Below are 25,000 nucleotides of genomic sequence, written 5' to 3' on the forward strand. Positions count from 1 at the left end.
CTGTATTATGTGTAGACCAGTGACACAACATTTCAACTTTAATGTTAAATTCCGGTTGTGACACAACAAAAGCCAAAGGTTTGTGAAAACATTCTGGAGGCTCATAACAGCAGTCGTTCCACTTACTTCCCTGTCCGGGACTCCATCTTGCCAGGGGGCGTCGCTACACGTTTCCTCTTCCTAGGTCGGCCCCGCCCACGTCTGGTTAGACTCCGCCTCTCCTCCTCCTGCTGCTGAACCTCTCTGAACAGAAAGAGAACAGTGATTAGAGAGGACCTGCCAGTCTGTCTGTCTGTCTGTGTTACTCACTGAGTGTCAGAGCGCCTCTGCAGCCGGTCCAGTTGTGTAGTGTCTGTCTGTCTGTCTGTCTGTCTGTCTGTCTGTCTGTCTGTCTGTCTGTCTGTTACTCACTGGGTGTCAGAGCGCCTCTGCAGCCGGTCCAGTTGTTTCTGTCTGTCTGTCTGTCTGTCTGTCTGTTACTCACTGGGTGTCAGAGCGCCTCTGCAGCCGGTCCAGTTGTTTCTGTCTGTCTGTCTGTCTGTCTGTCTGTCTGTCTGTTACTCACTGGGTGTCAGAGCGCCTCTGCAGCCGGTCCAGTTGTCTCTGTCTGTCTGTCTGTCTGTCTGTCTGTCTGTCTGTTACTCACTGGGTGTCAGAGCGCCTCTGCAGCCGGTCCAGTTGTCTCTGTCTGTCTGTCTGTCTGTTACTCACTGGGTGTCAGAGCGCCTCTGCAGCCGGTCCAGTTGTCTCTGTCTGTCTGTCTGTCTGTCTGTCTGTCTGTCTGTCTGTCTGTTACTCACTGGGTGTCAGAGCGCCTCTGCAGCCGGTCCAGTTGTCTCTGTCTGTCTGTCTGTCTGTCTGTCTGTTACTCACTGGGTGTCAGAGCGCCTCTGCAGCCGGTCCAGTTGTCTCTGTCTGTCCTTGTACTGCCTCTGTAGCTCCGCTAATCTCATCCGATGCTGAGACTCCCCTCCATCACACACCTCCACACACAGCTTACTGAAGAGCTGCTGGACACACACACACACACAGCTTACTGAAGAGCTGCTGGACACACACACACACACACACACAGCTTACTGAAGAGCTGCTGGACACACACACACACAGCTTACTGAAGAGCTGCTGGACACACACCACACACACAGCTTACTGAAGAGCTGCTGGACACACACACACACACAGCTTACTGAAGAGCTGCTGGACACACACACACAGCTTACTGAAGAGCTGCTGACACACACACACACAGCTTACTGAAGAGCTGCTGGACACACACACACACACAGCTTACTGAAGAGCTGCTGGACACACACACACAGCTTACTGAAGAGCTGCTGGACACACACACAGCTTACTGAAGAGCTGCTGGACACACACACACACACACACACACACACACACACACACACACACACACACACACACACACACACACACAGCTTACTGAAGAGCTGCTGGACACACACACACACACAGCTTACTGAAGAGCTGCTGGACACACACACAGCTTACTGAAGAGCTGCTGGACACACACACAGCTTACTGAAGAGCTGCTGGACACACACACAGCTTACTGAAGAGCTGCTGGACACACACACACACACAGCTTACTGAAGAGCTGCTGGACACACACAGCTTACTGAAGAGCTGCTGGACACACACACAGCTTACTGAAGAGCTGCTGGACACACACACAGCTTACTGAAGAGCTGCTGGACACACACACAGCTTACTGAAGAGCTGCTGGACACACACACAGCTTACTGAAGAGCTGCTGGACACACAGACACACACACAGCTTACTGAAGAGCTGCTGGACACACACACAGGTCTACAGTCTGGTACCTCCTGTGGGTCGGTCCTCATCCCCCAGGTCTACAGTCTGGTATCTCCTGTGGGTCTGTCCTCATCCCCCCAGGTCTACAGTCTGGTACCTCCTGTGGGTCTGTCCTCATCCCCCCAGGTCTACAGTCTGGTACCTCCTGTGGGTCTGTCCTCATCCCCCCAGGTCTACAGTCTGGTACCTCCTGTGGGTCTGTCCTCATCCCCCTGTGGGTCTGTCCTCATCCCCCCAGGTCTACAGTCTGGTACCTCCTGTGGGTCTGTCCTCATCCCCCCAGGTCTACAGTCTGGTACCTCCTGTGGGTCTGTCCTCATCCCCCTGGTCTACAGTCTGGTACCTCCTGTGGGTCTGTCCTCATCCCCCCAGGTCTACAGTCTGGTACCTCCTGTGGGTCTGTCCTCATCCCCCCAGGTCTACAGTCTGGTATCTCCTGTGGGTCTGTCCTCATCCCCCCAGGTCTACAGTCTGGTACCTCCTGTGGGTCTGTCCTCATCCCCCCAGGTCTACAGTCTGGTACCTCCTGTGGGTCTGTCCTCATCCCCCCAGGTCTACAGTCTGGTACCTCCTGTGGGTCTGTCCTCATCCCCCCAGGTCTACAGTCTGGTACCTCCTGTGGGTCTGTCCTCATCCCCCCAGGTCTACAGTCTGGTACCTCCTGTGGGTCTGTCCTCATCCCCCCTGGTCTACAGTCTGGTACCTCTTGTGGGTCTGTCCTCATCCCCCAGGTCTACAGTCTGGTACCTCCTGTGGGTCTGTCCTCATCCCCCCAGGTCTACAGTCTGGTACCTCCTGTGGGTCTGTCCTCATCCCCCTATGGGTCTGTCCTCATCCCCCCTGGTCTACAGTCTGGTACCTCTTGTGGGTCTGTCCTCATCCCCCCCAGGTCTACAGTCTGGTACCTCCTGTGGGTCTGTCCTCATCCCCCTGTGGGTCTGTCCTCATCCCCCTGGTCTACAGTCTGGTACCTACCCTGTGGGTCTGTCCTCATCCCCCAGGTCTACAGTCTGGTACCTCCTGTGGGTCTGTCCTCATCCCCCAGGTCTACAGTCTGGTACCTCCTGTGGGTCTGTCCTCATCCCCCTGTGGGTCTGTCCTCATCCCCCAGGTCTACAGTCTGGTATCTCCTGTGGGTTTGTCCTCATCCCCCAGGTCTACAGTCTGGTACCTCCTGTGGGTCTGTCCTCATCCCCCAGGTCTACAGTCTGGTACCTCCTGTGGGTCTGTCCTCATCCCCCTGTGGGTTTGTCCTCATCCCCCAGGTCTACAGTCTGGTATCTCCTGTGGGTCTATCCTCATCCCCCAGGTCTACAGTCTGGTACCTCCTGTGGGTCTGTCCTCATCCCCCTGTGGGTCTGTCCTCATCCCCCAGGTCTACAGTCCCCCTGTGAGTCTGTCCTCATCCCCCAGGTCTACAGTCTGGTATCTCCTGTGGGTCTATCCTCATCCCCCCAGGTCTACAGTCTGGTACCTCCTGTGGGTCTGTCCTCATCCCCCTGTGGGTCTGTCCTCATCCCCCCAGGTCTACAGTCTGGTACCTCCTGTGAGTCTGTCCTCATCCCCCCAGGTCTACAGTCTGGTACCTCCTGTGGGTCTGTCCTCATCCCCCCAGGTCTACAGTCTGGTACCTCCTGTGGGTCTGTCCTCATCCCACCAGGTCTACAGTCTGTCCTCATCCCCCCAGGTCTACAGTCTGGTACCTCCTGTGGGTCTGTCCTCATCCCCCCAGGTCTACAGTCTGGTACCTCCTGTGGGTCTGTCCTCATCCCCCCAGGTCTACAGTCTGGTACCTCTTGTGGGTCTGTCCTCATCCCCCCAGGTCTACAGTCTGGTACCTCCTGTGGGTCTGTCCTCATCCCCCTGTGGGTCTGTCCTCATCCCCCCTGGTCTACAGTCTGGTACCTCTTGTGGGTCTGTCCTCATCCCCCCAGGTCTACAGTCTGGTACCTCCTGTGGGTCTGTCCTCATCCCCCTGTGGGTTTGTCCTCATCCCCCCAGGTCTACAGTCTGGTATCTCCTGTGGGTCTGTCCTCATCCCCCCAGGTCTACAGTCTGGTACCTCCTGTGGGTCTGTCCTCATCCCCCTGTGGGTCTGTCCTCATCCCCCCTGGTCTACAGTCTGGTACCTCTTGTGGGTCTGTCCTCATCCCCCCCAGGTCTACAGTCTGGTACCTCTTGTGGGTCTGTCCTCATCCTCCAGCTGTAGGTCTTGCTGGGGTGTAGTTGTCTGGGGAGGTTGATGTGAGACTGGCTCTCAATGGCCTCCAGCAACACCTTTCTACCTGCCTCTAACAGGCGGTCAAGACCACACAACACCTCACCTACACACACACACACACAGAAACAGACACACAGAGAGAGAATCAGACACACACACAGAGAGACAGACACACACAGAGAGAAGCAGAGACAGACACACACAGAGAGAAGCAGAGACAGACACACACAGAGAGAAGCAGACAGACACACACACAGAGATAAACAGACACACACACAGAGATAAACAGACACACACAGAGAGAAACAGACACACACAGAGAGACAGACACACACAGAGAGACAGACACACACAGAGAGACAGACACACACAGAGAGAAACAGACACACACAGAGAAACAGACACACACAGAGAAACAGACACACACAGAGAGAGAAACAGACACACACACAGAGATAAACAGACACACACAGAGAGAAACAGACACACACAGAGAGAGAAACAGACACACACAGAGAGAGAAACAGACACACACAGAGAGAAACAGACACACACAGAGAGAGAAACAGACACACAGAGAGAGAAACAGACACACACAGAGAGAGAAACAGACACACAGAGAGAGAAACAGACACACACACAGAGAAACAGACACACACACAGAGAGAAACAGACACACAGAGAGAGAAACAGACACACACACAGAGAGAAACAGACACACAGAGAGAGAGAAACAGACACACACAGAGAGAAACAGACACACAGAGAAACAGAAACACAGAGAGAGAAAGACACACACAGAGAGAGAAACAGACACACACAGAGAGAGAAACAGACACACACACAGAGAAACAGACACACACAGAGAGAAACAGACACACAGAGAGAGAAACACACACAGAGAGAGAAACAGACACACACACAGAGAGAAACAGACACACAGAGAGAGAGAAACAGACACACACAGAGAGAAACAGACACACAGAGAAACAGAAACACAGAGAGAGAAAGACACACACAGAGAGAGAAACAGACACACACAGAGAGAGAAACAGAAACACACAGAGAGAGAAACAGAAACACACAGAGAAACAGAAACACAGAGAGAAACAAACACACACACAGAGAGACAGAAACACACAGAGAGACAGAAACACACAGAGAGACAGAAACACACAGAGACAGAAACACACAGAGAGACAGAAACACACAGAGAGACAGACACACAGAGAGACAGAAACACACAGAGAGACAGAAACACACAGAGAGACAGAAACACACAGAGAGACAGAAACACACAGAGAAACAGACACACACACAGAGAAACAGACACACACAGAGAGACAGAAACACACAGAGAGAAACAGAAACACACAGAGAGACAGAAACACACAGAGAGACAGAAACACACAGAGACAGAAACACACAGAGAGACAGAAACACACAGAGAGACAGAAACACACAGAGAGACAGAAACACACAGAGAGACAGACAGAATTAGATTCAGTTTAGGAACTTTTTGAAGAAGTCACATTCAAACCGTTCTCCCCTCTCCTTCTCCTCCTCCCCCTTCTGCTCCTGCCCCCTCCCCCTCCATTCCCTCCTCCCCCTCCCCCTTCTGCTCCTGCCCCCTCCCCCCTTCTGCTCCTGCCCCCTCCCCCTCCATTCCCTCCTCCCCCTCCCCTTCTGCTCCCCCCCCCTTCTGCTCCTGCCCCCTCCCCCCCATTCCATTCCCCCTTCTGCTCCTGCCCCCTCCCCCTCCATTCCCTCCTCCCCCTCCCCCTTCTGCTCCTGCCCCCTCCCCCTCCATTCCCTCCCTCCCCCTCCTCCCCCTTCTGCTCCTGCCCCCTCCCCTCCATCCCCTCCTCCCCTTCCCTCCTCCTCACCCTGCTCCAGCTGTATCCTATCCATCTCTAGTGAGGCCATGTCGCTGAGTAGAGTCATTCCCTCCTCCCCCTCCCCCTCCCCCCTCCGCTCCTGCCCCCTCCCCCTCCATCCCCTCCTCCCCTTCCCTCCTCCTCACCCTGCTCCAGCTGTATCCTATCCATCTCTAGTGAGGCCATGTCGCTGAGTAGAGTCATCCCCTCCAGAGCCCAGACCTCCAGACACCCAGGACTGGCCACGTCTCTCCCCAGCGAGGAGGCCTCTGTCTGGGGCAGGGTGGGTAGGGCAGGGGGGGCAGCCTGGGGCATCTGACTGGCAGCCAACAGCGTCATCATACCAGCCATGGGATCATCAGGGACGATGTTTAGAGGGGAGGGAGAGGGAGGGGAGGGAGAGGGAGGGGAGGGAGAGAGAGGGCAGGGAGAGAGAGGGGAGGAGAGGATGCGTGTGTGTCGGGGCTGGGTCTAAAGGCCGGTCGCTCGGAGCTTGCCGTGGTGCATGATGGGTAATGGACGGCACTCGACTTCTCTGTGACCTCTGGTTTAGTCTCCACCTTCGGGACGGACGGTGGAAGCTGATAGGCTCCTCGGCAGCCGTGGGTCAACACCTCCATCTTGACCACTCCTGCCTCCTCTTCCTGGGGGAGGACAGGGCTGGGGGTCTGTTGTTCTTGTGGCTGTGTGGGGGGAGGACAGGGCTGGGGGGCTGTGGTGAGGCTGGTGTGTTCATGTGGCTGTGTGGATGGTAGAGGAGGACAGGGCTGGGGGCTGTGGTGAGGCTGGTGTGTTCTTGTGGCTGTGTGGGGGAGGACAGGGCTGGGGGGCTGAGGGGAGGCTGGTGTGTTCATGTGGCTGTGTGGATGGTAGAGGAGGACAGGGCTGGGGGGCTGATGGGAGGCTGGTGTGTTTGTGTGGGTGTGTAAGGCTGGGATGTGTGTGTAATTGTGTGTGTGTGTGGGTGAGATGTGTGTGTTTGAGGCTTGACTCTCCGTCTCTCTCTATTTGGCTGAGGGTCGGAGGGCTGGAGGTCCGGAGCCGAGGGTCCAGGGCAGCAGGACTCATGCCCAGCTGGGGTGGCTCCTGGTCGGGGTCATGCTTCAGCGTGGTCCCCTGGTCTGGCCGGAGGTCCAGGCCCCGAGGCTTCGCGTCTGGAGCTGTGGCCCGGAGGAGTGGCGGCAGGGAGGAGACCGAGGGGTGTTTGTTACCCCCTGCTGGATGGGGGAGGGGGCGGGGGGGGAATAGGGCCTGGTAACGGTAACCAGGGGTGATATCTGTACAAACACAGGGACAGGTAAATAACACACATGATCCCTCTCATCAAGCAGTGATGTATCTAAACAGACTGGTTATATAGAGACAACACAACAGAATTTAACAGAATAGAAGAGACTAGAATTCAATAAGAGAATAACAGAATAGAATTCAACAGAACAACTATAGAATAACAGAATAGAATTCAACAGAACTATAGAATAACAGAATAGAATTCAACAGAACAACTATAGAATAACAGAATAGAATTCAACAGAACAATAGAATCACAATAGTAGAATAGAATACAACAGAATAGAATATAATGTAACAGAATAAAATATAATACAATAGAATAACAGAATAAAATGTAACAGAATAGAATGTAAAAATAGAATACAACAATAGAATGTAACAGAATAGAATATAACAATAGACTGTAACAGAATAGAATGTAACAATAGAATGTAACCGAATAGAATATAACAATAGAATGTAACAGAATAGAATATAATACGATAGAATAACAGAATAAAATATAATACAATAGAATAACAGAATAAAATGTAACAGAATAGAATACAACAATACAATGTAACAGAATATAATATAATACAATAGAATACAACAATAGAATGTAACAGGATATAATATAATACAATAGAATACAACAATACAATGTAACAGAATAGCATTCTATTATAACACAATATAATAGAATACAATAGAATACAACAATAGAATGTAACAGAATAGCATTCTATTATAACAGAATATAATAGAATACAATAGAATACAACAATAGAATGTAACAGAATAGCATTCTATTATAACAGAATATAATAGAATACAATAGAATACAACAATAGAATGTAACAGAATAGCATTCTATTATAACAGAATATAATAGAATACAATAGAATACAACAATAGAATGTAACAGAATAGCATTCTATTATAACAGAATATAATAGAATACAATAGAATACAACAATAGAATGTAACAGAATAGCATTCTATTATAACAGAATATAATACAATATAATACAACAATAGAATGTAACAGAATAGCATTCTATTATAACAGAATATAATAGAATACAACAATAGAATGTAACAGAATAGCATTCTATTATAACAGAATATAATAGAATACAACAATAGAATGTAACAGAATAGCATTCTATTATAACAGAATATAATAGAATACAATAGAATGTAACAGAATAGCATTCTATAACAGAATATAATAGAATACAACAATAGAATGTAACAGAATAGCATTCTATTATAACAGAATATAATAGAATACAACAATAGAATGTAACAGAATAGCATTCTATTATAACAGAATATAATAGAATACAATAGAATTTAACAGAATAGCATTCTATTATAACAGAATATAATAGAATACAACAATAGAATGTAACAGAATAGCATTCTATTATAACAGAATATAATAGAATACAACAATAGAATGTAACAGAATAGCATTCTATTATAACAGAATATAATAGAATACAACAATAGAATGTAACAGAATAGCATTCTATTATAACAGAATATAATAGAATACAATAGAATACAACAATAGAATGTAACAGAATAGCATTCTATTATAACAGAATATAATAGAATACAACAATAGAATGTAACAGAATAGCATTCTATTATAACAGAATATAATAGAATACAACAATAGAATGTAACAGAATAGCATTCTATTATAACAGAATATAATAGAATACAACAATAGAATGTAACAGAATAGCATTCTATTATAACAGAATATAATAGAATACAACAATAGAATGTAACAGAATAGCATTCTATTATAACAGAATATAATAGAATACAACAATAGAATGTAACAGAATAGCATTCTATTATAACAGAATATAATAGAATACAACAATAGAATGTAACAGAATAGCATTCTATTATAACAGAATATAATACAATAGAATACAACAATAGAATGTAACAGAATAGCATTCTATTATAACAGAATATAAAAGAATAGAATATAACGTAACAGAATAGAATATAACAATAGAATGTAACAGAATAGAATATAACAATAGAATGTAACAGAATAGAATATAACAATAGAATGTAACAGAATAGAATATAACAATAGAATGTAATAGAATAGAATATAACAATAGAATGTAACAGAATAGCATTCTATTATAACAGAATATAAAAGAATACAACAATAGAATGTAACAGAATAGCATTCTATTATAATATAATAGAATAGAATACAACAATAGAATGTAACGGAATAGCATTCTATTATAACATAGAATATAATAGAATACAACAATAGAATGTAACAGAATAGCATTCTATTATAACAGAATATAATAGAATACAACAATAGAATTTAACAGAATAGCATTCTATAACAGAATATAATAGAATACAACAGAATACAACAATAGAATGTAACAGAATAGCATTCTATAACAGAATATAATAGAATACAACAATAGAATGTAACAGAATAGCATTCTATTATAACAGAATATAATAGAATACAACAATAGAATGTAACAGAATAGCATTCTATTATAACAGAATATAATACAATAGAATACAACAATAGAATGTAACAGAATAGCATTCTATTATAACAGAATATAATACAATAGAATGTAACAGAATAGCATTCTATTATAACAGAATATAAAAGAATACAATAGAATGTAACAATAGAATATAACAATAGAATGTAACAGAATAGAATATAACAATAGAATGTAACAGAATAGAATATAACAATAGAATGTAACAGAATAGCATTCTATTATAACAGAATATAATAGAATACAACAATAGAATGTAACGGAATAGCATTCTATTATAACAGAATATAATACAATAGAATACAACAATAGAATGTAACAGAATAGCATTCTATTATAACAGAATATAATACAACAATAGAATGTAACAGAGTAGCATTCTATTATAACAGAATATAAAAGAATACAATAGAATGTAACAATAGAATATAACAATAGAATGTAACAGAATAGAATATAACAATAGAATGTAACAGAATAGAATATAACAATAGAATGTAACAGAATATAATAGAATACAACAATAGAATGTAACAGAATAGCATTCTATTATAACAGAATATAATAGAATACAACAATAGAATGTAACGGAATAGCATTCTATTATAACAGAATATAATACAATAGAATACAACAATAGAATGTAACGGAATAGCATTCTATTATAACAGAATATAATACAACAATAGAATGTAACAGAGTAGCATTCTATTATAACAGAATATAATAAAGAATACAATAGAATGTAACAGAATAGAATATAACAATAGAATGTAACAGAATAGAATATAACAATAGAATGTAACAGAATAGAATATAACAATAGAATGTAACAGAATAGAATGTAACAGAATAGAATATAATACGATAGAATAACAGAATAAAATATAATACAATAGAATAACAGAATAAAATGTAACAGAATAGAATACAACAATACAATGTAACAGAATATAATATAATACGATATAATACAACAATAGAATGTAACATGATATAATATAATACAATAGAATACAACAATAGAATGTAACAGCAATAGTCATTCTATTATAACAGGTGCATCGAGTGTGCATATGCGTCACCATTGTTTATGTGTGCATCAATATAATATAATACAATAGAATACAACAATAGAATGTAACAGAATAGCATTCTATTATAACAGAATATAATAGAATACAACAATAGAATGTAACAGAATAGAATATTAGTTTTAACAGGATGCTCACCTGTGTAGATTCGGTGATAGGGGCGGTGGTCAGGTGTTTCATCAGGTCCCCCTCAGGTCTCCCCCCTCCTCCTCTCCTCGTCAGTGTCCTGCTTGGGTCTCAGGGGAGGAGGGTCTCAGGGGGAGGCAGAGTGTAGGTGGCGGAAGGGCGAGGAAGGGAGAGGAAGGGTGAGACCAGGTGTGTCTCTCTCTGGACCTCCGGGTGTTGGAGAGTGGGCCTGGGGGAGGACAGGGGGTGAGGGAGGAGGTGGAGGGGAGGTGAACGGAGAGGAGTTTTATGACAGTGGAGGGAGGGAGGCAGTGGGGGCGTGGCGAGGGCGGGGTTTGGGCTCGGAACTCCTCTTATTGGTCTTCTCTTCTAGCTCTGCCCTCTGTTCACTGGCCTTCAGACGCTCCTACAACAGAGAGGGGGGTTAGGTGTGTATCAGGTGTGTCATCACCAGTTAGGTGTGCATTAGGTGCGCATCAGGTGTGTATCAGGTGTGTCAGCACCAGTTAGGTGTTTATCAGGTGGGCATTAGGTGTGCATTAGGTGCGCATCAGGTGTGTATCAGGTGTGTCAGCACCAGTTAGGGTGTTTATCAGGTGTGCATTAGGTGTTTATCAGGTGTGCATTAGGTGCACATCAGGTGTGCATCAGGTGTGTCAGCACCAGTTAGGTGTTTATCAGGTGTTTATCAGGTGTGCATCACCAGTGTGTTTATCAGGTGTGTATCAGGTGTGTCAGCACCAGTTAGGTGTTTATCAGGTGTGCATCAGGTGTGCATCAGGTGTGTCAGCACCAGTTAGGTTTTATCAGGTGTGCATCAGGTGCGCATCAGGTGTGTATCAGGTGTGTCAGCACCAGTTAGGTGTTTATCAGGTGTGCATCAGGTGTGTCAGCACCAGTTAGGTGTTTATCAGATGTGCATCAGGTGTGCATCAGGTGCGCATCAGGGTGTGCATCAGGTGTGTCAGCACCAGTTAGGTGTTTATCAGGTGTGCATCAGGTGTGTCAGCACCAGTTAGGTGTTTATCAGGTGTGCATCAGGTGTGCATCAGGTGCGTCAGCACCAGTTAGGTGTTTATCAGGTGTGCATTAGGTGTTTATCAGGTGTGCATCAGGTGTTTATCAGGTGTTTATCAGGTGGGCACCAGTTAGGTGTGCATTAGGTGCGCATCAGGTGCGCATCAGGTGTGTCAGCATCAGTTAGGTGTTTATCAGGTGTGCATTAGGTGTTTATCAGGTGTGCATCAGGTGTTTATCAGGTGGGCATTAGGTGTGCATTAGGTGCATCAGGTGTGTCAGCACCAGTTAGGTGTTTTTATCAGGTGTGCATTAGGTGTTTATCAGGTGTGCATTAGGTGCGCATCAGGTGTGTATCAGGTGTGTCAGCACCAGTTAGGTGTTTATCAGGTGTGCATCAGGTGGGCATTAGGTGTGCATTAGGTGTGCATCAGGTGTGTCAGCACCAGTTAGGTGTTTATCAGGTGTGCATTAGGTGCGCATCAGGTGTTTATCAGGTGTGTCAGGTGTGTCAGCACCAGTTAGGTGTTTATCAGGTGTTTATCAGGTGGGCATTAGGTGTGCATTAGGTGTGCATTAGGTGTGCATTAGGTGCATCAGGTGTGTATCAGGTGTGTCAGCACCAGTTAGGTGTTTATCAGGTGTTTATCAGGTGTGTCAGCACCAGTTAGGTGTTTATCAGGTGTGCATTAGGTGTCAGCACCAGTTAGGTGTTTATCAGGTGTGTCAGCACCAGTTAGGTGTTTATCAGGTGTGCATTAGGTGTTTATCAGGTGTGCATTAGGTGCGCATCAGGTGTGTATCAGGTGTGTCAGCACCAGTTAGGTGTTTATCAGGTGTTTATCAGGTGTGCATCAGGTGTGCATCAGGTGTGTCAGCACCAGTTAGGTGTTTTATCAGGTGTGTCAGCACCAGTTAGGTGTGCATCAGGTGTGCGGCACCAGGTGTGCATCAGGTGTGTCAGCACCAGTTAGGTGTTTATCAGGTGTGCATCAGGTGTGCATTAGGTGCGCATCAGGTGTGTATCAGGTGTGTCAGCACCAGTTAGGTGTTTATCAGGTGTGCATCAGGTGTGCATCAGGTCAGGTGTCAGCACCAGTTAGGTGTTTATCAGGTGTGCATCAGGTGTGCATTAGGTGTTTATCGCATCAGGTGTGCATCAGGTGTGCATCAGGTGTGTCAGCACCAGTTAGGTGTTTATCAGGTGCATGCATCAGGTGTGTAATCAGGTGTGTCAGCACCAGTTAGGTGTTTATCAGGTGTGCATCAGGTGTGCATTAGGTGTGTCAGCACCAGTTAGGTGTTTATCAGGTGTGCATCAGGTGTTTATCAGGTGTGTCAGCACCAGTTAGGTGTTTATCAGGTGTGCATCAGGTGTGCATTAGGTGCGCATCAGGTGTGTATCAGGTGTGTCAGCACCAGTTAGGTGTTTATCAGGTGTGCATCAGGTGTGCATCAGGTGCACCGCATCAGGGTGTATCAGGTGTGTCAGCACCAGTTAGGTGTTTATCAGGTGTGCATCAGGTGTGTCAGCACCAGTTAGGTGTTTATCAGGTGTGCATCAGGTGTGTGTCAGCACCATTAGGTGCGCATCAGGTGTGCATCAGGTGTGCATCAGGTGTGTCAGCACCAGTTAGGTGTTTATCAGGTGTGCATCAGGTGTGTAATCAGGTGTGTCAGCACCAGTTAGGTGTTTATCAGGTGCGCATCAGGTGTGCATTAGGTGTGTCAGCACCAGTTAGGTGTTTATCAGGTGTGCATCAGGTGTGCATCAGGTGTGTCAGCACCAGTTAGGTGTTTATCAGGTGTGCATCAGGTGTGCACCAGTTAGGTGCGCATCAGGTGTGCATCAGGTGTGCATCAGGTGTGTCAGCACCAGTTAGGTGTTTATCAGGTGTGCATCAGGGTGTGCATTAGGTGCGCATCAGGTGTGCATCAGGTGTGCATCAGGTGTGTCAGCACCAGTTAGGTGTTGTTTATCAGGTGTGCATCAGGTGTGTAATCAGGTGTGTCAGCACCAGTTAGGTGTTTATCAGGTTGCATCAGGTGTCGCACCAGTTAGGTGTTTATCAGGTGTGCATTAGGTGTGTCAGCACCAGTTAGGTGTTTATTTATCAGGTGCGCATCAGGTGTGTATCAGGTGTGTCAGCACCAGTTAGGTGTTTATCAGGTGTTTATCAGGTGGGCATTAGGTGTTTATTAGGTGTGCATCAGGGTGTGCACCATTAGGTGTTTATCAGGTGTGTATCAGGTGTGTCAGCACCAGTTAGGTGTTTATCAGGTGTTTATCAGGTGTGTCAGCACCAGTTAGGTGTTTATCAGGTGTGCATTAGGTGTGCACCAGTTAGGTGTTTATCGTGTGCATCAGGTGTGTCAGCACCAGTTAGGTGTTTATCAGGTGTGCATCAGGTGTTTATCAGTGTGCAGTTAGGTGCGCATCAGGTGTGCATCAGGTGTGTCAGCACCAGTTAGGTGTTTATCAGGTGTTTATCAGGTGTGCATCAGGTGTTTATCAGGTGTGTCAGCACCAGTTAGGTGTTTATCAGGTGTGCATCAGGTGTGCATCAGGTGTGTCAGCACCAGTTAGGTGTTTATCAGGTGTGCATCAGGTGTGCATTCAGGTGCGCATCAGGTGTGCATCAGGTGTGCATCAGGTGTGTCAGCACCAGTTAGGTGTTTATCAGGTGTGCATCAGGTGTGTAATCAGGTGTGTCAGCACCAGTTAGGTGTTTATCAGGTGCGCATCAGGTGTGCATTAGGTGTGTCAGCACCAGTTAGGTGTTTCAGCATCAGGGTGCGCATCAGGTGTGTATCAGGTGTGTCAGCACCAGTTAGGTGCATCAGGTTATCAGGTTAGGTGTGCATCAGGTGTGCATCAGGTGTGTCAGCACCAGTTAGGTGTTTATCAGGTGTGCATCAGGTGTGCATTAGGTGCGCATCAGGTGTGTATCAGGTGTGTCAGCACCAGTTAGGTGTTTATCAGGTGTGCATCAGGTGTGCATCAGGTGTGTCAGCACCAGTTAGGTGTTTATCAGGTGTGCATCAGGTGTGCATTAGGCAGGTGTGTATCAGGTGTGTCATCAGGTGTGCATCAGGTGTGCATCAGGTGTGTCAGCACCAGTTAGGTGTTTATCAGGTGTGCATCAGGTGTGTAATCAGGTGTGTCAGCACCAGTTAGGTGTTTATCAGGTGTTTATCAGGTGTGCAGGTTAGGGTGTGTCAGCACCAGTTAGGTGTTTATCAGGTGTGCATCAGGTGTGCATCAGGTGTGCATCAGGTGTGTCAGCACCAGTTAGGTGTTTATCAGGTGTGCATCAGGTGTGCATCAGGTGTTTATCAGGTGTGCATCAGGTGTGCATCAGGTGTGCATCAGGTGTGTCAGCACCAGTTAGGTGTTTATCAGGTGTGCATCAGGTGTGCACCAGGTGCGCATCAGGTGTGCATCAGGTGTGCATCAGGTGTGTCAGCACCAGTTAGGTGTTTATCAGGTGTGCATCAGGTGTGTAATCAGGTGTGTCAGCACCAGTTAGGTGTTTATCAGGTGTTTATCAGGTGTGCATCAGGGTGTGTCAGCACCAGTTAGGTGTTTATCAGGTGCGCATCAGGTGTGTATCAGGTGTGTCAGCACCAGTTAGGTGTTTATCAGGTGTTTATCAGGTGGGCATTAGGTGTGCATTAGGTGTGCATTAGGTGTGCATTAGGTGTTTATCAGGTGTGCATCAGGTGTGTCAGCACCAGTTAGGTGTTTATCAGGTGTGCATCAGGTGTGTCAGCACCAGTTAGGTGTTTATCAGGTGTGCATTAGGTGTGCATTAGGTGTGCATCAGGTGTGTCAGCACCAGTTAGGTGTTTATCAGGTGTGCATTAGGTGTTTATCAGGTGTGCATTAGGTGTGCATCAGGTGTGTATCAGGTGTGTCAGCACCAGTTAGGTGTTTATCAGGTGTGCATCAGGTGTTTATCAGGTGTGTCAGCACCAGTTAGGTGTTTATCAGGTGTGCATCAGGTGTTTATCAGGTGTGTCAGCACCAGTTAGGTGTTTATCAGGTGTGCATCAGGTGTGCATTAGGTGCGCATCAGGTGTGTATCAGGTGTGTCAGCACCAGTTAGGTGTTTATCAGGTGTGCATCAGGTGTGTATCAGGTGTGTCAGCACCAGTTAGGTGTTTATCAGGTGTGCATCAGGTGTTCATTATCAGGTGTGCATCAGGTGTGTCAGCACCAGTTAGGTGTTTATCAGGTGTGCATCAGGTGTGTAATCAGGTGTGTCAGCACCAGTTAGGTGTTTATCAGGTGCGCATCAGGTGTGCATTAGGTGTGTCAGCACCAGTTAGGTGTTTATCAGGTGCGCATCAGGTGTGTCAGCACCAGTTAGGTGTTTATCAGGTGTGCATCAGGTGGTGTGCATCAGGTGTGTCAGCACCAGTTAGGTGTTTATCAGGTGTGCATCAGGTGTGCATTAGGTGCGCATCAGGTGTGTATCAGGTGTGTCAGCACCAGTTAGGTGTTTATCAGGTGTGCATCAGGTGTGCATCAGGTGTGTCAGCACCAGTTAGGTGTTTATCAGGTGTGCATCAGGGTGTGCATTAGGTGTTTATCAGGTGTGCATCAGGTGTGCATCAGGTGTGCATCAGGTGTGTCAGCACCAGTTAGGTGTTTATCAGGTGTGCATCAGGTGTGTAATCAGGTGTGTCAGCATCAGTTAGGTGTTTATCAGGTGTTTATCAGGTGTGCATTAGGTGTGTCAGCACCAGTTAGGTGTTTATCAGGTGTGCATCAGGTGTGCATTAGGTGTTTATCAGGTGTGTCAGCACCAGTTAGGTGTTTATCAGGTGTGCATCAGGTGTTTATCAGGTGTTTATCAGGTGGGTGGTGTGTCAGCACCAGTTAGGTGTTTATTTATCAGGTGTGCATCAGGTGTTTATCAGGTGTGCATCAGGTGTGTCAGCACCAGTTAGGTGTTTATCAGGTGTGCATCAGGTGTGTCAGCACCAGTTAGGTGTTGCATCAGGTGTGTCAGCACCAGTTAGGTGTTTATGTGCATCAGGTGTGTCAGCACCAGTTAGGTGTGTATCAGGTGTGCATCAGGTGTTTATCAGGTGTTTATCAGGTGTGTCAGCACCAGTTAGGTGTTTATCAGGTGTGCATCAGGTGTGTCAGCACCAGTTAGGTGTTTATCAGGTGTGCATCAGGTGTGTCAGCACCAGTTAGGTGTTTATCAGGTGTGCATCAGGTGTGTCAGCACCAGTTAGGTGTTTATCAGGGTGTGCATCAGGTGTGTCAGCACCAGTTAGGTGTGCATCAGGTGTGTCAGCACCAGTTAGGTGGTCAGGTGTGCATCAGGTGTGCATCAGGTGTTTATCAGGTGTTTATCAGGTGTGTCAGCACCAGTTAGGTGTTTATCAGGTGTGCATCAGGTGTGTCAGCACCAGTTAGGTGTTTATCAGGTGTGCATCAGGTGTGTCAGCACCAGTTAGGTGTTTATCAGGTGTGCATCAGGTGTGTCAGCACCAGTTAGGTGTTTATCAGGTGTGCATCAGGTGTGTCAGCACCAGTTAGGTGTTTATCAGGTGTGCATCAGGTGTGTCAGCACCAGTTAGGTGTTTATCAGGTGTGCATCAGGTGTGTCAGCACCAGTTAGGTGTTTATCAGGTGTGCATCAGGTGTGTCAGCACCAGTTAGGTGTTTATCAGGTGTGCATCAGGTGTGTCAGCACCAGTTAGGTGTTTATCAGGTGTGCATCAGGTGTGTCAGCACCAGTTAGGTGTTTATCAGGTGTTTATCAGGTGTGCATCAGGTGCGTCCTCACCATCAGTTGAGCGTTCCTCTGCAGCTCCAGGACCTGAGCAGCATGTTGTTGAATCATCACCAGCTCATGTTGCCTCAGCATCTGTTGCTGTGACAACATCTGCAGCTGAGCGGCATGTTGCAGAGAACTGCCTGCTCCATACACCCCTGGCCACTGGGGGGCGCCACCCCCATCCAACACATCTCCTCCTACGGGGACACGATATAGGGTTATGCATGATCAAAGCAGTGTTCCACACACCCCAGTCGTCCTCACATCGTACCGTAGCGTGGGATGTGTTCTGTGGCTATAACCATCAGCTGTCCTGACTGGGGGTCTCTGGCCAGCTGGTAGGGAGGGAGGGCCTGGTGCAGCGGAGAGGGGCCTAAACCTGGGGCGGAGAGAGACGGGGAGAGAGACATATAGATATATATATATAGATATAGTGGGTATAGTGGGTGAGTGGATATAGTGGGTATAGTGGGTGTGTAGTGGGTGTGTAGTGGGTATAGTGGGTGTGTAGTGGATATAGTGTGTGTGTAGATATAGTGGGTGTGTAGTGGGTATAGTGGGTATAGTGTGTGTGTGGTGGATATAGTGTGTGTGTGTGGATATAGTTGGTATAATGGATATAGTGTGTGTGTAGATATAGTGGGTGTGTAGTGGGTATACTGGGTGTGTAGTGGATATAGTGTGTGTGTAGATATAGTGGGTGTGTAGTGGGTATAGTGGGTATAGAGTGTGTGTATAGTGTGTGTGTGTGTGTGGTGGATATAGTGTGTGTGTGTGTGTGGATATAGTTGGTATAGTGGATATAGTGTGTGTGTGGGTATAGTGGGTATAGTGTGTGTGTGTGTGTATAGTGTGTGTGTGTGTGGATATAGTGGGTATAGTGGGGATATAGTGGATATAGTGTGTGTGTGGGTATAGTGGGTATAGTGTGTGTGTATGTGTGTGTGTGTGTGTGTGGTGGATATAGTGTGTGTGTGGATATAGTGGGTATAGTGGATATGTGTGTGGGGGGGATATAGTGGGTATAGTGGGTATAGTGTGTGTGTGGGTATAGTGGGTATAGTGGATATAGTGTGTGTGTGGGTATAGTGGGTATAGTGTGTGTGTGGGGGTATAGTGGGTATAGTGGAAATAGTGGAAATAGTGGAAATAGTGTGGGTATAGTGGGTATAGTGTGGAAATAATGTGTGTGTGTGTATAGTGGTATTGTGGAAATAGTGTGGGTATAGTGGGTATAGTGTGGATATAGTGGAAATAGTGTGGGTATAGTGGGTATAGTGTGGATATAGTGGAAATAATGTGTGTGTGTGGGTGTAGTGGGTATAGTGAATATAGTGGAAATAGTGTGGGTATAGTGGGTATAGTGGATATAGTGTGTGTGTATAGTGTGTGTGTGTGGTGGATATAGTGTGTGTGTGTGGATATAGTGGGTATAGTGGATATAGTGTGTGTGTGGGTATAGTGGGTATAGTGTGTGTGTGTATAGTGGGTATAGTGTGTGTGTGGGGGTATAGTGGGTATAGTGGAAATAGTGGAAATAGTGGAAATAGTGGAAATAGTGTGGGTATAGTGGGTATAGTGTGGATATGGTGGAAATAGTGTGTGTATAGTGGGTATAGTGTGGATATGGTGGAAATAGTGTGGGTATAGTGGGTATAGTGTGGATATAGTGTGGATATAGTGGAAATAATGTGGATATAGTGGGTATAGTGGATATAGGGGGTATAGTGTGTGTGTAGTGGGTAAAGTGGGTATGGTGGAAATAGTGTGGGTATAGTGTGGATATGGTGGAAATAGTGTGGGTATAGTGGGTATAGTGTGGATATGGTGGAAATAGTGTGGGTATAGTGGGTATAGTGTGGATATAGTGGAAATAGTGTGGGTATAGTGGGTATAGTGTGGATATAGTGGAAATAGTGTGGGTATAGTGGGTATAGTGGAAATAGTGTGGGTATAGTGGGTATAGTGTGGATATAGTGGAAATAGTGTGGGTATAGTGGGTATAGTGTGGATATAGTGGAAATAGTGTGGGTATAGTGGGTATAGTGTGGATATAGTGGAAATAGTGTGGGTATAGTGGGTATAGTGTGGATATAGTGGAAATAATGTGGATATAGTGGGTATAGTGTGTGTTTAGTGGGTAAAGTGGGTACAGTGTGCGAGGTGGGTATAGTGGATATAGGGGGTATAGTGTGTGTGTAGTGGGTAAAGTGGGTATGGTGGAAATAGTGTGGGTATAGTGTGGATATGGTGGAAATAGTGTGGGTATAGTGGGTATAGTGTGGATATGGTGGAAATAGTGTGGGTATAGTGGGTATAGTGTGGATATAGTGGAAATAGTGTGGGTATAGTGGGTATAGTGTGGGTATAGTGGGTATAGTGGAAATAATGTGGATATAGTGGGTATAGTGTGGATATAGTGGGTATAGTGTGTGTTTAGTGGGTAAAGTGGGTACAGTGTGCGAGGTGGGTATAGTGGATATAGGGGGTATAGTGTGTGTGTAGTGGGTAAAGTGGGTACAATGTGTGAGGTGGGTATAGTGTGTGTGTATGTGTGTGTAGTGGATATAGTGGGTAGTGTGTGTGTGTGTGTGTGTGTGTGTGTGTGTGTGTGTGTGTGTGTGTGTGTGTGTGTGTGTGTGGTGGGTATAGTGGATATGGTGGGTATAGTGTGTATAGTGGGTGTGTAGTGGGTATAGTGTGTGTGTGTGTAGTGGGTATAGTGGGTGTGCAGTGGGTATAGTGTGTGTGTGTGTGTAGTGGGTATGTAGTGGATATAGTGTGTGTGTAGTGGGTATAGTGTGTAGTGGGAAAAGTGGATATAGTGGGTAGTGTGTATAGTGGGTATAGTGGATATAGTGGGTATAGTGGATATAGTGGGTGTGTGTGGATATAGTGGGTATAGTGGATATAGTGGGTATAGTGGATATAGTGGGTATAGTGTGTGTGTGGATATAGTGGGTATAATGGATATAGTGGGTATAGTGGATATAGTGTGTGTGTGTGGATATAGTGGGTATAGTGGGTGTGTAGTGGGCATAGTGGTTATAGAGGGTATAGCGGGTGTGTAGTGGGTATATTGTGTGTGTGTGTGTGTGTGTAGTGGGTATAGTGGATATAGTGGGTGTGTAGTGGATATAGTGGGTGTGTAGTGGATATAGTGGGCATAGTGGTTATAGAGGGTATAGCGGGTGTGTAGTGGGTATAGTGGGTGTGTAGTGGGTATTGTGTAGTGGCATAGTGGTTATAGAGGGTATAGCGGGTGTGTAGTGGGTATAGTGGGTGTGTAGTGTGTGTGTAGTGGGCATAGTGGTTATAGAGGGTATAGCGGGTGTGTAGTGGGTATAGTGGGTGTGTAGTGGGTATAGTGGGTGTGTAGTGTGTGTGTAGTGGGCATAGTGGTTATAGAGGGCATAGTGGTTATAGAGGGTATAGTGGGTGTGTAGTGGGTATAGTGGGTGTGTAGTGTGTGTGTAGTGGGCATAGTGGTTATAGAGGGTATAGCGGGTGTGTAGTGGGTATAGTGGGTGTGTAGTGTGTGTGTAGTGGGCATAGTGGTTATAGAGGGTATAGTGGGTGTGTAGTGGGTATAGTGGGTGTGTAGTGTGTGTAGTGGGCATAGTGGTTATAGAGGGTATAGTGGGTGTGTAGTGGGTATAGTGGGTGTGTAGTGGGTATAGTGGGTGTGTAGTGGGCATAGTGGTTATAGAGGGTATAGTGGGTGTGTAGTGGGTATAGTGTGTGTGTAGTGGGCATAGTGGTTATAGAGGGTATAGTGGGTGTGTAGTGGGTATAGTGGGTGTGTACCGTAGGGGGATCCCGACAGCCAGATGGGCGGTGCTCCTTGGCGGGGCATCCAGGGGTGAGGTCAGGGGAGGGGTCGTGGGGCCAGCGGGCGGAGCCTCCAGTCACCATGAGGTTGGAGGTCATGAGGTTAGGAGGTCAGGCGCTGGACACCAAGGGGGTGCATCTGGGTGAACTCTGCCAGCTCCTTACTCTCTCTAATCACACACACACACACACACACACACACACACACACACACACACACACACACACACACACACACACACACACACATCTAATTCATAACACTCTTTATATCCATCCTTGATATGGAGTGATAGAGTGCACACACTTCAGGAACAAGAGAATCAACACAACCAGGGAATCAACCGCTAACCAGGGAATCAACCGCTAACCAGGGAATCAACCGCTAACCAGGGAGTCAACCGCTAACCAGGGAATCAACCGCTAACCAGGAATCAACACAACCAGGGAATCAACACAACCAGGGAATCAACCGCTAACCAGGGAATCAACCGCTAACCAGGGAATCAACCGCTAACCAGGGAATCAACCCCTAACCAGGGAATCAACCCTAACCAGGGAATCAACCCCTAACCAGAGAATCAACACAACCAGGGAATCAACCGCTAACCAGGGAATCAACCGCTAACCAGGGAATCAACCCCTAACCAGGGAATCAACCCCTAACCAGGGAATCAACCCCTAACCAGGGAATCAACCCCTAACCAGGGAATCAACCCCTAACCCAACCAGGGAATCAACCCCTAACCCAACCAGGGAATCAACCCCTAACCCAACCAGGGAATCAACCCCTAACCCAACCAGGGAATCAACCCCCAACCCAACCAGGGAATCAACCCCAACCCAACCAGGGAATCAACCCCCAACCCAACCAGGGAATCAACCCCCAACCAGGGAATCAACCCCCAACCCAACCCGGGAATCAACCCCCAACCCGGGAATCAACCCCAACCCAACCGGGAATCAACCCAACCCGGGAATCAACCCCCAACCCAACCCCAACCCAACCCGGGAATCAACCCCCAACCCGGGAATCGACCCCTAACCAGGGAATCAACCCCCAACCAGGGAATCAACCCTAACCCAACCAGACCCAACCAGGAATCGACCCCTAACCCAACCAGGGAAACAACCCTACCAGGGGATCAACCCCTAACCAAACCAGGGATCAACCCTAACCAAACCAGGGATCAACCCCCAACCCTACCAGGGATCAACCCCTAACCCAACCAGGTAATCAACCCCTAACCAAACCAGGGGATCAACCCCTAACCAAACCAGGGATCAACCCCAACCCTACCAGGGATCAACCCTAACCCAACCAGGGGATCAACCCCTAACCCAACCAGGGAATCAACCCCAACCCTACCAGGGGATCAACCCCCAACCCAACCAGGGAATCAACCCCCAACCCAACCCGGGAATCAACCCCAACCCAACCCGGGAATCAACCCCAACCCAACCCGGAATCAACCCCCAACCCAACCCGGGAATCAACCCCAACCCAACCCGGGGGAATCAACCCCAACCCAAGGGAATCAACCCCCAACCCAACCGGGAATCAACCCCAACCAGGGAAACAACCCTACCAGGGGATCAGCCCCTAACCCAACCAGGGGATCAACCCCTAACCAAACCAGGGATCAACCCCTAACCCAACCAGGTAATCAACCCTAACCAAACCAGGGGATCAACCCCTAACCAAACCAGGGATCAACCCCCAACCCTACCAGGGATCAACCCCTAACCCAACCAGGGGATCAACCCCTAACCCAACCAGGGGATCAACCCCAACCCAACCAGGGGATCAACCCCCAACCCAACCAGGGGATCAACCCCCAACCCAACCAGGGAATCAACCCCCAACCCAACCCGGAATCAACCCCCAACCCAACCCGGGAATCAACCCCAACCCAACCGGGAATCAACCCCAACCCAACCCGGGAATCAACCCCAACCAGGGAAACAACCCTACCAGGGGATCAGCCCCTAACCCAACCAGGGATCAACCCCTAACCAAACCAGGGGATCAACCCTAACCAAACCAGGGGATCAACCCCTAACCCTACCAGGGGATCAACCCCTAACCCAACCAGGGAATCAACCCCTAACCCAACCAGGGGATCAACCCCTAACCCAACCAGGGAATCGACCCCAACCTAACCAGGGAATCAACCCCCAACCCAACCAGGGGATCAACCCCCAACCCAACCAGGGAATCAACCCCTAACCCAACCAGGGAATCAACCCCTAACCAGGGAATCAACCCCTAACCCAACCAGGGAATCAACCCCTAACCCAACCAGGGAATCAACCCCTAACCCAACCAGGGGATCAACCCCTAACCCAACCAGGGAATCAACCCCTAACCAGGGAATCAACCCCTAACCCTACCAGGGGATCAACCCCTAACCCTACCAGGGGATCAACCCCTAACCCAACCAGGGGATCAAGCTAAGAGGTTATACATCTAACCACTACAGTTTCCTAACAGGTTGCAGGTCAGAAAATGTGACAGACTGCCTTTACTGCAGCCTATCACAGGTGAGCCGTTAGTCACGCCTCCTAACCTGAGCAACTTCTCCTGCTCACGCTCCAGGCACCCCAGTCTGTCACCACGGTGACGGGCTCGCTCGTCCCCCCGCTCCTCGTCTGTTTGGACGACAGAGTAGAACATAGTGACCCATAATGCACTGCTTCAACAACAGTAGATTTGGTGATATCTGGTATATTAAAATATACGGAACTTAAAACGTAAACAAATTTCTACGATTTTACCGACTTACAGTTCATACGGAAATAGGTCCATTTAAAGTAATTAATCTATGGATATTTAAAGTAATTAATCTATGGATATTTTAATTAAGTAATCTATGGGTATTTTAATTAAGTAATCTATGGGTATTTAAAGTAATTCAAATAAATTAATCTATGGATATTTTAATTAAGTAATCTATGTATATTTAAATTAATTAATCTATGGGTATTTAAAGTAATTCAAATAAATTAATCTATGGATATTTTAATTAAGTAATATATGTATATTTAAATTAATTAATCTATGGGTATTTAAAGTAATTATTCTATGGATATTTTAATTAAGTAATCTATGTATATTTAAATTAATTAATCTATGGGTATTTAAAATAATTCAAATAAATTAATATATGGATATTTTAATTAAGTAATCTATGTATATTTAAATTAATTATTCTATGGATATTTTAATTAAGTAATCTATGGATATTCTAATTAATTAATCTATGGCTATTTAAATGAATACATTTTAATTAATTAATCTATGGCTATTTAAATTCATTAATTAAAATGTATTAATCTATGGAT

The 25,000-nt window shown here is 46.5% G+C and overlaps 1 protein-coding gene and 2 long non-coding RNA genes across 7 annotated transcripts in view; 1 reads left to right on the forward strand and 2 right to left on the reverse strand.

Annotated features, from left to right (window-relative positions):
* LOC118383011 (trinucleotide repeat-containing gene 18 protein-like) overlaps nt 1–25,000 on the reverse strand; it is a gene marked incomplete at its 3' end in the record, with an annotated part of 118,421 nt that overhangs the window by 57,386 nt on the left and 36,035 nt on the right. The window contains exons 7-19 of the mRNA XM_052504810.1: nt 24,226–24,307; nt 21,782–21,825; nt 21,632–21,691; nt 18,096–18,203; nt 17,834–18,021; nt 11,303–11,415; nt 11,022–11,109; nt 6,930–7,189; nt 6,499–6,796; nt 6,085–6,409; nt 4,016–4,164; nt 874–1,010; nt 127–243 (exon numbers count right to left, since the gene is read on the reverse strand). Coding sequence (XP_052360770.1) covers nt 127–243; nt 874–1,010; nt 4,016–4,164; nt 6,085–6,409; nt 6,499–6,796; nt 6,930–7,189; nt 11,022–11,109; nt 11,303–11,415; nt 17,834–18,021; nt 18,096–18,203; nt 21,632–21,691; nt 21,782–21,825; nt 24,226–24,307 — 1,969 coding nt within the window. The remainder of the gene's footprint in view (nt 1–126; nt 244–873; nt 1,011–4,015; nt 4,165–6,084; nt 6,410–6,498; nt 6,797–6,929; nt 7,190–11,021; nt 11,110–11,302; nt 11,416–17,833; nt 18,022–18,095; nt 18,204–21,631; nt 21,692–21,781; nt 21,826–24,225; nt 24,308–25,000) is intronic.
* On the reverse strand, nt 1,879–3,760 carry LOC127920783 (uncharacterized). 3 transcript variants are annotated; one of them, XR_008107387.1, is made up of 4 exons: nt 3,746–3,760; nt 2,700–2,745; nt 2,184–2,543; nt 1,996–2,139 (listed from the first exon to the last, which is right to left on the reverse strand). It is a non-coding gene; the product is annotated as an uncharacterized LOC127920783 (long non-coding RNA). The 3 variants fall into 3 exon arrangements; XR_008107386.1 differs by lacking the exon at nt 3,746–3,760 and having other exon boundaries at nt 1,879–2,027; nt 2,700–2,714; XR_008107388.1 differs by lacking the exon at nt 3,746–3,760 and having other exon boundaries at nt 1,969–2,094; nt 2,700–2,714.
* On the forward strand, nt 2,023–3,901 carry LOC127920782 (uncharacterized). 3 transcript variants are annotated; one of them, XR_008107384.1, is made up of 4 exons: nt 2,023–2,123; nt 2,303–2,527; nt 3,528–3,572; nt 3,887–3,901. It is a non-coding gene; the product is annotated as an uncharacterized LOC127920782 (long non-coding RNA). The 3 variants fall into 3 exon arrangements; XR_008107385.1 differs by lacking the exon at nt 3,528–3,572 and adding an exon at nt 3,573–3,617; XR_008107383.1 differs by lacking the exon at nt 3,887–3,901 and adding an exon at nt 3,775–3,810 and having other exon boundaries at nt 3,528–3,617.

The sequence above is a fragment of the Oncorhynchus keta genome, unplaced genomic scaffold (genome assembly GCF_023373465.1).
Source record: "Oncorhynchus keta strain PuntledgeMale-10-30-2019 unplaced genomic scaffold, Oket_V2 Un_contig_20533_pilon_pilon, whole genome shotgun sequence".
Taxonomy (NCBI): Eukaryota; Metazoa; Chordata; class Actinopteri; order Salmoniformes; family Salmonidae; genus Oncorhynchus; species Oncorhynchus keta.